The following is a 15457-nucleotide window of genomic DNA, read 5'->3' on the forward strand; positions in this document are numbered from 1 at the left end:
CAATGAATTTACATTGCGCAAAAAGTAAACATCGGTTGTACTGACCCGGTTAGTCTGCCCCATATAACTTGTGTAATTCAATGAACTTTGAAAGTGAGAATGTCAACAGAAAGTGATACCAGAAAATCAAATGTGCTGATTTTCTTTGTAAATGGCAAAAAGGTAAGATACATTTGTAAGCTTGCACAATGTTTGGATTTGATGCGTAATTCCACCTATTCGACACTGACAGCCTTTCGCCTTTCACCCAATGACGTATAGTGCATTTGCAGTAATATGAAACTAAAGAACATGATGTGCATCATTCTAAATATTAGGATAAAAAAATAAATATGAGAAACCATCCCTGCCAAGCCATGAATTTCTTACTTAAGTCCGCCAATCTTAAAGCTTAGTAAACCCTTAAAGTTTTCATGATGGAATACATGTATTATATAAACTATAAATAACTCTAACCTGGACGAATGCAGTTTAAAACGGGTACCGGTTTAAAACCTTGCAATATTTTGCATGATTTTTCCCAAAGACAATTACTGAATGGAACAAACTTAAGGAAAGTGGCGTGCACACGCAAACAGTTTCCTGCTTTAGATTAACTGTTTCACAGTGGAATTAAAACATCAACCCTCTCTCCTGTTGCACTGAACAATGTATTCATCCAGGACACCTTAGTAATTTATTTCTGTTGAACATAAATTTATAAGTATGCAAAATAAGTTATTGTGGGGCTTAGTTAGTTTTCAAAATAATTCCTACAGTATAAATGAATATTGATACATGTAAATAAGTTAATTGTAATAATAAAACTATTGGTATAAACCATTGTTTGCATATAGTAAAGGTCAAGCTCTTTCTGGACAAATCTGCAAAATCTCTTGTGGCCTTGAGAACAAGCACATTGTATAGTGTGATTGTATTGACACCAGAAACAAGCACATTGTATAGTGTGATTGTATTGACACCAGAAACAAGCACATTGTATAGTGTGATTGTATTGACACCAGAAACAAGCACATTGTATAGTGTGATTGTATTGACACCAGAAACCAGTTGAATTATTTGATAATTTTGTTCTTTCATTTGTTAGATCATTGAAGCAAATCCAGAGCCAGAAACAACCCTCCTGCAGTATTTACAAGCGCATTGTATATTGTGATTGTATTGACACCAGAAACCAGTTGAATTATTTGATAATTTTGTTCTTTCATTTGTTAGATCATTGAAGCAAATCCAGAGCCAGAAACAACCCTCCTGCAGTATTTACGACGTAAATGTATCCTTTAAAATCTACATTTTAGCACCAAAGTTATTACCTTGCAAGCGCTGAATACATCCTCAATAGTACATTTAATAACATGTAGGAATCTTACGCAAAATGCAGTTTAAAACCGATTTTCTAAATTAAACGGGTCATTCAAAAGAATTTGTACTTGGGCTACTAAATTGCCTGATAAATTTGTAAGTAAAAAATGTGAATGTCATCATTTTACACCATGCAGAATGCAATATCAGGGCTGTATCCATACTTGACTGGTCTGGGCTTTAAAAACTGTAAACTAGCTGTTGTTTGTTTGGTCAGCTCATGTATTCATTCAATAATTTGGCTTGATTGGTCATTGTCTGCTTGGGTACTACTATATGTGCCCCCGGTACTCTTAAGTATACTTAAATGTACCCCACGTACGAAAAATACATTTTGTATACTGAAACATACCCAGAATTTCTTGAGCTAAATCGGTTGTTGTTAGCTATTTTTCATATTAAATTTTTTCATGTTATAAATGTAAATTTTATGTAAAATGGCCTCTATATTATCAAAACTCCTACTCAAAAAAGCATGTTAAGGAAGGTTTTGTTCAAAGAGAATATTGTTTAGTATTCCGTTGTGCGCTTTATGATATTGGATTTGGGGCGGGAATAAAAGTCGTGTTATATTCTTAGTTGGCCGGGTACGTGTTAGCATCAGCATCTTTTCCATACCCCGGGTACATTTAAGTATACTTAAGAGTACCCGGGGTACATTTAAGTAGTACCCTAGCCAACAATGACCAATCAAGCAATAATTTGAGCTATCAATCAGTCATTCTTACCATGTACGGAAATTTTTACATAAGCATGTAGGACTTCTTAAAGCCGTTTACAGAAACAATCCAGGTCAACGTTAATGCAAACTCAAAAACATGATCTACCTCTTCAAATGTTGAAATATATTCTATCCAATAAACAAAATGGCCAAATATATTAACACTGATTTTATTTGAACAAAAGGTACAACTTTTTATCCCCCCGGTAGGGTGGCATATAGCAGTTGAACTGTCAGTCCGTTTGTCTGTCTGTCTGTCTGTCTGTTTGTCCATCCGAAAACTTTAACATTGGCCATAACTTTTGCAATATTGAATATAGCAACTTGATATTTGGCATGCATGTGTATCTCATGAAGCTGCACATTTTGAGTGGTGAAAGGTCAAGGTCATCCTTCAATGTCAAAAGTAAAAAAATAGAATCCAAGGCAAATAATAAGCTTTAAAGGGGAGATAATTGCTAAACCTGCCAAATGATGTATTTAAATTTTATTTTAAAGCGGAGCAATAGGGGGCATTGTGTTTCTGACAAACACATTTCTTGTTATTGATGAACTTACATTTATATCATTCTTGTCTAAGATAATTTGCAATTTCATGTATGATTTTATGATATTTTCCATCACAGCATGGATTGTGTACACTTATCAATTATTGAAATTCATGGACACTGACTTTTTGTTTTACCTTGATAAAAATAGATCAACAGCATTTATCAGATTATGAAGCCCTGCCAGTTAAATGTATTACAATATTTTATATGTAATATATTGTCTGTTTCTTACTCAATATGTACCTCAGTAGATACATATACCAAAGCATGTTTGCATTAATGTATTATTCCCTAAGGATGGATTGTATTGACTGAAGTTAAATCAGGGTCATGCAGTTGTCATTGCTATGTTTGCGCATAAATCACTATTGTAATTATGTTTATACATGTACATCTCAAGAAGTGATAATGCTGACTGCTGATCTATTGTTATCACCCCATGTCAGATGCCATCATCTTCCCTCATTCATCATCTTTCGTCTTGCCCTTCTAGAGACCACATTTTTTAGCTCACCTGCATTGTCCATCAGTCTTTGCGTTCTTGCATCTCACGGTAAAGTTTTCTTCTTATGACATCTCCTGAATCGCTGTGAAGATTTTATAAAGCGTAAATAATTGTTAATATAAATCTGATCCATTGCATTTGTTGGTCATTGGTCATTTAAATCATAGATTTTAAAATTATTATTATTATTATTTTTTACATGTAACATGGCCTCGTGGTCCTCTACTTAGTTTGTTTCAATTATGCGCCTGGGGCCAAAACTGGCCATTTCCAGGAGGTCAAATGATTTATATAGTCGTATATTGCAAATAAAAAAAAATTGACTTGTATAGAAAATTGCTATTAACTTTTTCTTTGAAAGTCAGGGGTTTGATATTGTGTGGTCAAAATTGTATGGTGGTCCTCTTCCATATTGGTTCAAGTCATGCATTTGGGTCAAATTTGCCAGGTCATAGGGGTTACTTGTTTATATTGCAAATAAAAAATAGACTTGTATAGTAAATGGCTATTAACATTTTCTTCTTAATTACTAGGGTCAGGGGTTTGATATTCAGGGTGCAGGATTACGTGACCATGTAGGGTTCCCCCTTTTAACTTTAATGGATGTATACACATCGGTAAGTGGTGCTTTATTTCAAATAAATTTGTATGCCCTCGAAGGGTGGCATATAGTTTTTGAACTGTCCTTCAGTCCGTCTGTCTGTCAATGTCAATCCTTCTGTCCGTTGTCCGAAAACTTTAAAATTGCCCATAACTTTTGAAATATTGAAGATAGCAACTTGATATTTGGCATGCACGTGTATCACATGGGGCTGCACATTTTGAGTGGTGAAAGGTCAAGGTCATCCTTCAAGGTCAAGGTCAAATACGGCTTCAAAGTGGAGCAGCAGGGGGCATTGTGTTTCTGACAAACACATCTCTTGTTAAAATTATTTTTCTTAAGAATTTCAACTATTGCATAAAAGACAGCTTTTTATGCTGCTTATGGCAATGTGAAATACATCGGAATTACTTTATTTAATAAGCCTGTGTTCTTGTTAAACAATTAGGTATCTACTGGATTCATTGTACACGGTTATCCTTCACGCAACGTGAAATGTTGTCAACGATTTCAGACATATTCAAGGATTTATTCTTATACCTTAAGATATCAGCATAGACTGCAAAAAAACTGTCCTTTATGCACTTAAGATGTTTGCAAAGGTATTTGAATAACTTGAGATATTATTAAAAATATAGTTCTTAACAGTGTGTTTGCATTCTGTTCAGCCTGTGTGTAAAACCCAGGAAACCCCATTGATTCTGCACCCTGATATTATGTGGTCAAAATTGTATGGTGGTCCTCTTCCATATTGGTTCAAGCCATGTCATAGGGGTTACTTTTTTTCCATGAGTGTACCTATATAGTGAGAACTCTAAAAGTCTTCTTCTCTGAAAGTGCAGGACCCAAAGGTTTGCTATTTGTTTGTAGTGTTGTATATTAGTCCTTTGCTTAAATCATTTTTTACTCTTTCTCTTAGAAGTTTTTTTAAACCATGCGTCTAGGGTCAAAACTAACACACCCAAGAGCTCATGTGATTGATATAGACTTGTATAAAAAATGTTATAAATCTGAATATCTAAAACTGCAACTAAGGGATAGTGGTTAAATATTTGGTGTTCTATATTGTTTAATGGTCCTCTTTTAAGTCTCTTTAAATTATGCCCCTTGTATCAAAATATGCATACTTGAGGGATTACTTGTTCTATTTGTTATGTGTTACTTTTAATTTGTTCTAATACTGCCGTAGACCATGTTAAGATGTCAAACATGGATAAAAACTGGTGACAAGCATGGTAAAATGGTGTGTTGAACACAAGTTTTAAGTTCGTCAGTATAAGGCAAAAGTAAAATCAAATTTCAAATTAAGGAAACGTCCCTCTAACATTTTGTCAGAAGCATAATTTGATTACTTTGAATAAGATTGACTAAAGTGACAAGACTTTTAAGACAGTGTTTTGCACATGAACTAAGCTATAGGTCTTAGTTATAGGTCTTACACTTATACTGCTATTTACCTTTACTGATTGTCAGTATTTTTGACTGGTACAAAATTAGGATGTGGAGAGGGAGGTTGCGGGGCCTGTACTGTCATGGTGTCCAGATATGACCGACAGTCTTCACAGATATGGTAAGAATCCGATAAGTTAATCCTTTAACACTTAAATACGTATTTTCACGCATTTGAAGTCCCTAAGAACGTTAAATTTAATTAAAGACCTGTCTTATTAAATTCAAGTTTTAAAGGCTATACATGTATTTCCAAACCTTAGATACTGATGAGCAGCAAACAGCATAAAACCTGAACAGTCTGGGAGTTACTTGCAGGCTGTTCTGGTTCAATGCTGTTTGCACATAGCAATTTTCACTTTGCTTCTGAGTGGGAAAGGATTAAACTGTATCTTGATTATGTTATTAAACTTTAAGGTTAGTTACATTTTATCGACATGAAATATTGGACTGGTATAAGGATTATCAAATGTTTTAATCTTTTAAGTATATATTTATTCCATTTGGCTATACTGCCGTGCCACAACTATGTTGATGTTAAAAAATTGTATATTTGCACAATAATCGTTGAATGGCAGCCTGTTTATAGTGTAAGCTTTCAGTTACCATAAATGATGGGCTGATTTATGATCTTTATGTCAAATAATCACAACAAATAGACCTATGACTTGAGGATGAAGATAGGAAATATTTGTCACCAAAAAGCTCCCATGTTTTGAAAATGCCAAAACATCTTCTGTCTACAAAAAATAAGTATAGCTGTGTAGTTCTGAACAACAAAAGTTATAAATGCATTACTAGATGCTTTCTTTTCTATAGATATTTTATTAGTTTTGTTTAATTTATGATTTTTATTTTTTACTTGATATGCATTTTAGTGAAGATTGATTGCAGCCTCTAATTTATAGTATGTATTATGTATTGTAATATATTGTAATATATGTTTAAATAAGTAGATTATTGTCTGTGTACTGTTAAAATGTGTGTCATATGAAGTCTTTCTTCATTTCATACAAATTATGCATACACAAAAACTTGCATAGATCTATTTCTTGATTAAACATTAAGCTGTTAACACAAGGCATCCTGGTCAATAGCATATTAAATCAACTAAAACAAGCCAAATCATTGAATTGATAACCCCCGCCAATATGCTTCTGGACACAAAAGTGTTATATTTGACACTCAAAAAAGCATTTTTTCAAGATATAATGGGTCATAACTCCGTTATTATCCGATGGCGTACAATGCCATTTGGCGTGCATCATTCTCTTATCCATTATATACTCATACCAAGTTTCAATGAAATCACCCAAAGCACTTCCAAGATATGCCTCCGGACACAAAAAAGCATTTTTTCAAGATACAATGGGCCATAACTCCGTTATTATCCGATGGCGTACAATGCCATTTGGCGTGCATCATCCTCTTATCCATATATATACTCATACCAAGTTACAATGAAATCCCCCAAAGCACTTCCAAGATATGCCTCCGGACACAAAAAAGCATTTTATCAAGATACAATGGGCCATTACTCCGTTATTATCCGATGGCGTACAATGCCATTTGGCATGCATCATCGTCTTATCCATATATATACTCATACCAAGTTTCAATGAAATCCCCCAAAGCACTTCCAAGATATGCCTCAGGACACAAAAAGCATTTTTTCAAGATACAAAGGGCCATAACTCCGTTATTAACAGATGGTTTACAATGCCATTTGGCAGGCATCATCCTCTTATCCATATATATAATACTCATACCAAGTTTCAATGAAATCCGCCAAAGCACTTCCAAGATATGGCTCCGGACACAAAAGTGCCGGACGGACGGACGGAAAGACGGACGGACGGACAACGCCAAAACAATATCCCTCCACCTCTGGCGTAGGATAAGAACTTCAAGGAAATGACATATTCTGCCCACCTGTAAAAGGCGGGTGCCCTATTATGACTTAAACAACAAAATGAACTGTTGTCTCTTATGTTAGATTATCTACTGTTTGTGGCCAAGATAGGTTTACTTAAATACTTCTCAGTATACAATGATTACATTAAGCAAGTTTAATTACACCTGTATGATAAGTGCATTTTGTCATCCAATATGAAGACTGGCCGACACCATGTAATATTGTCACAATCTGTAATTATAAAACCTTAACGCAATTGCAAGCATGCTTCAACTGTCGATAAACAAATTATTTGTCGTATTCTCAGAGGCTAGATTGACGTATTGCATGAATTAATGCAAAGCGAGCATAAATTGTCATTAACAAATGTTACAAATATTGTATAATAATACCCCCATTACCATTGGTAATGGGGGCTATATAGGAGTCACTTTGTCGGTCGGTCTGTCTGTCTGTCCCGAAATTTCATCAGATCTTCACCAAACTTGGTCACAAGTTGTATCTTGATGATGTATAGGTAAAGTTTGAATATGGGTCATGCCGGGCAAAAACTAGGTCACGGGGTAACTTGTGTGTGTTTTAAACCGAAAGTTTGTCCGGATCATAACTATGTCATTTATCGTTAGATTTTAAAATAACTTGGTACATTTGTTCACCATCATGGGACGGTGTGTTGCGTGAAAAAAGTAGGTCGATATCTCCAAGGTCAAGGTCACACTTGGAGTTCAAGGGTCAAATGCTTGTCCGGGCCATAACATAATCATTTATTGTGAGATTTTAAAATCATTAGGCAAATTTGTTCACCATCATGGGGCGGTGTGTCTTGCGAAAGAATTACGTCGATATCTTGAAGGTCAAGGTCACACTTTAAGTTCAAAGATTACAAATGGTCATAAATGAGCTTGTCTGGGCAATAACTTTGTCGTTCATTGTGAGATTTTAAAATCATTTGGCACATTTGTTTACCGTCATTGGACGGTGTGTCGCGCGAAAGAATTACGTCAATATCTCCAAGGTCAAGGTCACACTTTTAGTTCAAAGGTCAAAAATGGTCATAAATGAGCTTGTCCGGGCCATAACTATGTCATTCATTGTGAGATTTTAAAATCATTTGGGATATTTGTTCACCATCATTGGACGGTGTGTAGCGCAAAAGAATTACGTCGATAACTCCAAGGTCAAGGTCACACTGTGAGTTCAAAGGTCAAAAATGGCCATAAATGAGCTTGTCCGGGCCATAATTATGTTGTTCATTGTGAAATTTAAAAATTATTTGGCACATTTGTTCACTATTATTGGACGGTGTGTCGCGCAAAAGAATTACGTCGATATCTGCAACGTCAAGGTCACACTGTGAGTTCAAAGGTCAAAAATGGCCATATATGATCTAGTCCGGGCCATAACTATGTCATTTATTGTGAGATTTAAAAAATACCTGGTACATTTGTTCACAATCATTGGACGATGTGTCATGCGAAAGAATTATGTCCATAACTCCAAGGTCTAGGTCACACTTGGAGTTCAAAAGTAAAAAATGGCCATAAATTTGGACGGCATGTCATGCGAAAGAATTCAAGAGTTCAAAGGTCGAAAAGGCCGTATATGATAATGGCATTATACTTCTTAAAAATCGCCATAAATTTGATTCTCTTGTTTTGTGAAGACAGCATGCAAAATAGTCTGTGTCAATGCGGCACGTGGGGGTATACGTAACGTCTGTGACAAAGCTCTAGTTTTGAACCAGATGTAACCATGAATTAAAATATCATTAGTGTTTTAGCTTATGCACTATGTAACAGTTGCATTTGTCATGATTAATTGATTAATCAGTAACTGTTGTCTCTTCTTAATCAATTGCTGTTTTGAATGCTGAATCCAACCACGGGTGGACATGTTGCATAAATTTCTGCAACAATATATTTGTGTCCAAAGTTTTTTGTTTGTCTACCACTTAAAGTAATTCAATTTCAATACTTGCTGTTATCAAATGTAAACTATTGAATCCATGATTAACAAATTCCTACCAGTAAGGTGTCTAACAATAACACATAACTAGCCCATATGTGATTGAAATTAACCCCTTCAGAATTGAGCCTTGTTCTGGGAAAACTGGGCTCAATGCATATCCGTAAAGTGTTGTCCCAGAATTGCCAATGGCAGACTGCTAATCAACGACGACACTTTCCGCTTTTATGGTAAAGAAAGTGTTTTCTTTGTGAAAATTAAGTCTATTTAAAAAAGAGTGGTTCCTGATTAGCTTGTGGAGTATGCACAGGCTTACCTTGGACAACACTTATACACACATGTATTAAACCCTGTTTTCCCAGACCGAGACTCATATGGTTTACATTACAGTCACTACTCGGTGAATGCCTGCCTGGCCCCTGTGTGCTGCATGAGACTCATATGGTTTACATTTCAGTCACTACTCGGTGAATGCCTACCTGGCCCCTGTGTGCTCCATGCATGGTTTGGACTCATATGGTTTACATTTCAGTCACTACTCGGTGAATGCCTGCCTGGCCCCTGTGTGCTCCATGCATGGTCTGGCTGTCACCACTGTGGAGGGCATTGGTAGCATCAAACATGGGCTGCATCCTGTACAGGTTGGGGATTTATTTAGTATCAATGTATGTGCTATAAATTGCTGCATTGTATGATCTCCCATTTTTATGCAGATATAGATTGGGTTCCAACCGATTTATTTTATTTTAGCTAGATTGTATAGATAGCTTTCGGCCTATTGGAATGCTCTTGAGTCTGTTTCCTGGAAAGACCCAGTACTTGATGTCTTGTGGGAGAGCAAAACAGTGGGGATCAAACCAATGAACAATGAAGGTTTGCTACAATTGAAAGTCCACCACAGCTTTTGATAAAGGATACATTTTGACTTATTTCACTCATTCAGAATCACAGACATCAATGTTAGCTTGTTTTATAATCATTATAAAAACTCATGTGTGCTCTTTTGTATTAAATGATTAAACCCCTAAACATGTATCCTGCACAAGCAATGATTGGATAATATTGTAAATAAATTGAAACACGATTGATATTTGTGAAAGCTCCAACTGGGATAAACCTTCTTGACTACATGCGTTATTAGTAAACTTCCTATCCACATGTGACTGAAATACTGTAAAATATGGCAAAAAATCCTAAAAATATCTTCTTGGCATATAAACCAGTCTTAAGGGAAAATAACATGAGGGGTAATTTTTGGTAAATAAAGGTCTTACACTGAAAGAAACCGTTTTCAGACATAAACAATTAATTTTTCATGGACAACATTGATTTCACTTTTCTTATATAATGGTGATGTTTTTGGTTAAACAACAACAACGATGCACAACTATTTGTTTTGACATAAATGCCTCAGAATTTTTTTTCGAGTGTTCTTGAGTTGTTTTTTATATATTCCATTAATGCCATTTATTTTATCAAAATAAGTCTGAATTATCACTGTTGGACAGAATATCATTGTTCAGGATTTTTAACAATTAATTCAAATGCTGCATTACTTAAAGTTCTTAAAGTAATTTATTATGAGCCAATTAACAACTGCAAACAATATAACTTCTGAAAACCCATGGTAATGTATCATTCCACAGGATCGCCTTGCGAGGTCCCATGGTTCCCAGTGTGGCTTCTGCACGCCGGGTATTGTCATGTCCATGTACACGCTGCTACGTAACGAGCCTCAACCATCCATTGCACATATGGAGAAAGCTTTTGAAGGTAAAGAACATGGGGTATGGTTGATATGGAATAAGGGGAAGTTTCCATTGCACATATAGAGAAAGCTTTTGAAGGTAAAGAACATGGGGTATGGTTGATATGAAATGAGGGGAAGTTTCCATTGCACATATGGAGAAAGCTTTTGAAGGTAATCAACATGGGGCATGGTTGATATGGAATGAGGGGAAGTTTCCATTGCACAAATTGAGAAAGCTTTTGAAGGTAAAGAACATGGGGTATGGTTGATATGAAATGAGGGGAAGTTTCCATTGCACATAAATTATGGAGAACATGGGGTATGGTTAATATGAAATGAGGGGAAGTTTCCATTTCACATAAATTATGGAAAACATGGGGTATGATTGATATGGAATGAGGGGAAATTCCATTGCACATATGGAGGAAGCTTTTGAAGGTAATCAACATGGGGTATGGTTGATATGGAATGAGGGGAAGTTTCCATTGCACATATGGAGAAAGCTTTTGAAGGTAAAGAACATGGGGCATGGTTGATATGGAATGAGGGGAAGTTTCCATTGCACATATAGAGAAAGCTTTTGAAGGTAAGAACATGGGGTATGGTTGATATAAAATGATGGGAAGTTTCCATTGCACATATGGAGAAAGCTTTTGAAGGTAATCAACATGGGGTATGGTTGATATGGAATGAGGGGAAGTTTCCATTGCACATATGGAGAAAGCTTTGGAAGGTAAAGAACATGGGGTATGGTTGATATGAAATGAGGGGAAGTTTCCATTGCACATAAATTATGGAGAACATGGGGTATGGTTGATATGAAATGAGGGGAAGTTTCCATTGCACATAAATTATGGAGAACATGGGGTATGGTTGATATGAAATGAGGAGAAGTTTCCATTGCACATATGGAGAAAGCTTTTGAAGGTAATCAACATGGGGTATGGTTGATATGGAATGAGGGGAAGTTTGCATTGCACATAAATTATGGAGAACATGAGGTATGGTTGATATGAAATGAGGAGAAGTTTCCATTGCACATATGGAGAAAGCTTTTGAAGGTAATCAACATGGGGTATGGTTGATATGGAATGAGGGGAAGTTTCCATTGCACATATGGAGAAAGCTTTGGAAGGTAAAGAACATGGGGTATGGTTGATATGAAATGACTGGAAGTTTCCATTGCACATAAATTATGGAGAACATGGTGTATGGTTGATATGAAATTAGGGGAAGTTTCCATTGCACATAAATTATGGAGAACATGGGGTATGGTTGATATGGAATTAGGGGAAGTTTCCATTGCACATATGGAGAAAGCTTTTGAAGGTAAAGAAAATGGGGTATGGTTGATATGGAATGAGGGGAAGTTTCCATTTCACATATGGAGAAAGCTTTTGAAGGTAAAGAAAATGGGGTATGGTTGAAATTGAATGAGGGGAAGTTTCCATTTCACATATGGAGAAAGATTTTGAAGGTAATGAACATGGGATACGGTTGAAATTGAATGAGGGGAAGTTTCCATTGCACATATGGAGAAAGCTTTTGAAGGTAATGAACATGGGGTATGGTTGAAATTGAATGAGGGGAAGTTTTGCAGTAAATTTTTGAAGCCTTGAAAGTCCCATAATGTAAGGTTGACCACTTTAAAGGCAACATTTAAACATGACTTTCTCTTACTATTTTGGTAAAACAACCTATACATGTGAAGTTGGGAATTTTAGCATCATTTTACTTTAAATTGGAAAAACATTTATTGCTTGATTGATAACTTTTGAAAAATAACTTTGTGTAAAACTTATATAAAACAAAAAATACTAAACATAGATGCTATTGTGATTAAATGAGAATGCTAATTTCTTACTTAAATATGATTTGTTTTTGAAAGTGTTATAGTGAGAAAGCTTTTCATTTTGCATAAGTTTAAATTTAATTTGTACATGAATATACTTATTTTAATATGAACAAGTTGGTATTTTAATAAGTACACTTCAAAATATGCTTTGTGGTTCAGAAGTGTATATTGCCTCCATAAGATCAACAGAGAGAATACATGAACAATTAGCAATATTGGGTAAATTCTTTGTGAGTTATAGGCTTCGAAGCAATTTTCAAGTGCTTTTCTGTGCATGTAAATGACGTTTTCTTTTTATCTATTAAAGATGAAGTGACCAGAAAACTGAAGTATCTTGGTAATATCTTGACAATAAGTGAAACTGAATATTAATATGTAATTTTAAATGCCAGTGAATGTCTCATAATTTTATTTGCATTTATTACACAAGTTCTATGAATAGTTTATGAATTGAGAACTTTCATTTGCTTTTCATCTGGGATGCAAAATTTAAAAATATCATTAAACTTGATACTTAAGGTTCGCTCTCATTAAGAGCACTACCAATCAAATGACAATCCAACACATACCACTGCAATAAGTGTCTTTATGACAAAAGTATGCCAAACTACTGTCATATGAGCCACATCATACAAAAATAGGTCTTATGCCTTATAGCTCATGTATGTTTGCAGGCAACCTGTGTAGATGCACGGGCTACCGACCCATCCTGGACGGGTTCCGGACATTCACAAAGGTAGATTTCAAAACACTGTAACAATAGCCTTGGTACCTACATTTGGAACATAGTGCACAATACTGGAACAATTATGTCTATGTTGTGATTTCTTTAGACATAATAAAACAAACATATGAGCCTCACTCTGGAAACGGGCCTTAACCCTTTCAGTGCGGGAACCGAATTTTAAAGGCCTTTGCAAACGGTTTGGATCCTGATGAGACGCCACAGAACATGGCGTCTCATCAGGATCCAAACTGTTTGCTATTCTGATAGTATTCTTTGAAAAAAAATCGAAGAAAATGCTAATTTTAGAAATTCAGCAGACGACATTTTAGCAGACGACAAATTTCCCAGCATGCAAAGGGTTAATGCAAAGTGCTGTCCAAGATTACCCTGTGAAGTCCTCACAGACTTATCAGGGTCGACACTTTCTGCAGAAACTGATTTTTGCTTTAACAAAAAATACCACAAAAGCAGAAAGTGTCGTCCCTGATTTATGACACTTTTCGCAGATGTATCTGCCCTGGTTTTCCATGAGCAGTGCTCATATTTCTTTTTTTCTTTGTTGCTTTTGCACCGTCCACTGAATTATGTTGTGACTCTTGAGCAATTACATAGTGGTAAACCTTAAAATGATGCAAGAATGGATCATAATGGTGTAAGAATTAATGCTGAGGTTAAGAAGAACAGATTCAAAGGACGGTAGGTAGAAGTGTTTTTTAGCTCATCTATTTAAAAAAAAAAAGAGCTTTTGTCATCATCTTGGCGTCTGCATTGGCGTCGGGGTCCTGTTAAGTTTTGTGTTTAGGTCCACTTTTCTCATAAAGTATCAAAGCTATAGCATTCAAACTTGGCACACTTAATAACTATCATGAGGTGACCGGGCAGGCAAAGTTAGATAACTCTGGCGTGCATTTTGACAGAATTATGTTCCCTTTTTATATTTAGAAAATTAAAAAAAAAATTGTGTTTAGGTCCACTTAATTCCTAAAGTATCAAAGCTATTGCTTTCATACTTGCAACACTTACTTACTATCATAAGGGGACTGTGAAGGCAAGGATATGTAACTCTGACTGGCATTTTGACAGAATTATGGCCCCTTTATACTTAGAAAATTAAAAATTTCTTTAAGTTTTGTTTTTTGGTCCACTTTACTCCTAAAGTATCATAGCTATTGCTTTCAGACTTGGAACACTCGCAAACTATTATAAGGGGACTGTACAGGACAAGTTGCATAACTCTGGTTGTCATTTTGACGGAATTATGGCCCTTAAAGACTTAGTAACTTTGAATATATGGTTAAGTTTTGCGTTAACATCCCCTTTACTTCTAAAGTATCAAGGCTATTGCTTTCAAACTTCAATTACTTTCATACTATCATGAGGGTACTGTACCTGGCAAGTTGAATTTTACCTTGACCTTTGAATGTGCTTGACTCTCAAGGTCCAATAATTAAATTTTGCTAAAATTGCCATGACTTCGTTATTAATGATCAGATTTGATTGATACTTTGACAAAACAACTCTTATAAATGACCACACCCTAACACTATACCCCCGACCCCCCCCAACAAAATATTTTCAAACATGGTTAAAAACAAAAAATATTTATTTTTATTTTATTTCTTATTTGTGGAAATAATGTAATAAATGACCACACCCCCACACTATACACCCCTCTCCACCCCACCCCCCATCTTTTTAGCTCACCTGAGCACAACGTGCTCATGGTGAGCTATTGTGATCGCCTTTTGTCCGTCGTGCGTCGTCAACATTTACCTTGTTAACACTCTAGCGACCACATTTATTGTCTTTATGAAACTTACTCAGAACATTTGTCCCAATAATATCTTGGATGAGTTCAAAAATGGTTCCGGTTGATTGAAAAACATGGCCGCCAAGGGGCGTGGCAGTTTGCTATAGTAAAATCTTGTTAACACTCTAGAAGTCACATTTATTGTCCGATCTTCATGAAACTTTGTCAGAACATGTGTCCCAATAATATCTTGGACGAGTTCGAAAATGGTTCCGGTTGGTTGAAAAACATGGCCGCCAGGGGGCG

The 15457-nt window shown here is 35.7% G+C and overlaps 1 protein-coding gene across 10 annotated transcripts in view; it reads left to right on the forward strand.

The window, feature by feature from the left end:
* The first annotated feature begins 25 nt into the window (after nucleotides 1–25).
* Nucleotides 26–15457, forward strand: part of LOC127871794 (xanthine dehydrogenase/oxidase-like) — a 69925-nt gene continuing 54493 nt past the window's right edge. For 2 of the 10 annotated variants that reach the window (XR_008045553.1, XM_052414992.1), the window contains exons 1-6: nucleotides 26–162; nucleotides 1216–1273; nucleotides 5214–5310; nucleotides 9602–9710; nucleotides 10716–10842; nucleotides 13349–13410. Coding sequence is in view for 1 of the 10 variants with exons in the window: in XM_052414992.1 (XP_052270952.1) it covers nucleotides 100–162; nucleotides 1216–1273; nucleotides 5214–5310; nucleotides 9602–9710; nucleotides 10716–10842; nucleotides 13349–13410 (516 nt within the window). In the remaining 9 variants the exon portion in view is untranslated. Of the gene's footprint in view, nucleotides 163–1215; nucleotides 1274–5213; nucleotides 5311–9601; nucleotides 9711–10715; nucleotides 10843–10867; nucleotides 10991–11307; nucleotides 11332–11454; nucleotides 11479–11722; nucleotides 11747–11856; nucleotides 11881–12124; nucleotides 12149–12204; nucleotides 12223–12346; nucleotides 12371–13348; nucleotides 13411–15457 lie in introns of those variants that run through there. The other 8 variants (XR_008045554.1, XR_008045555.1, XR_008045556.1 and 5 more) reach the window with 8 other exon arrangements.

This window comes from Dreissena polymorpha, chromosome 3, assembly GCF_020536995.1.
Source record: "Dreissena polymorpha isolate Duluth1 chromosome 3, UMN_Dpol_1.0, whole genome shotgun sequence".
Taxonomy (NCBI): Eukaryota; Metazoa; Mollusca; class Bivalvia; order Myida; family Dreissenidae; genus Dreissena; species Dreissena polymorpha.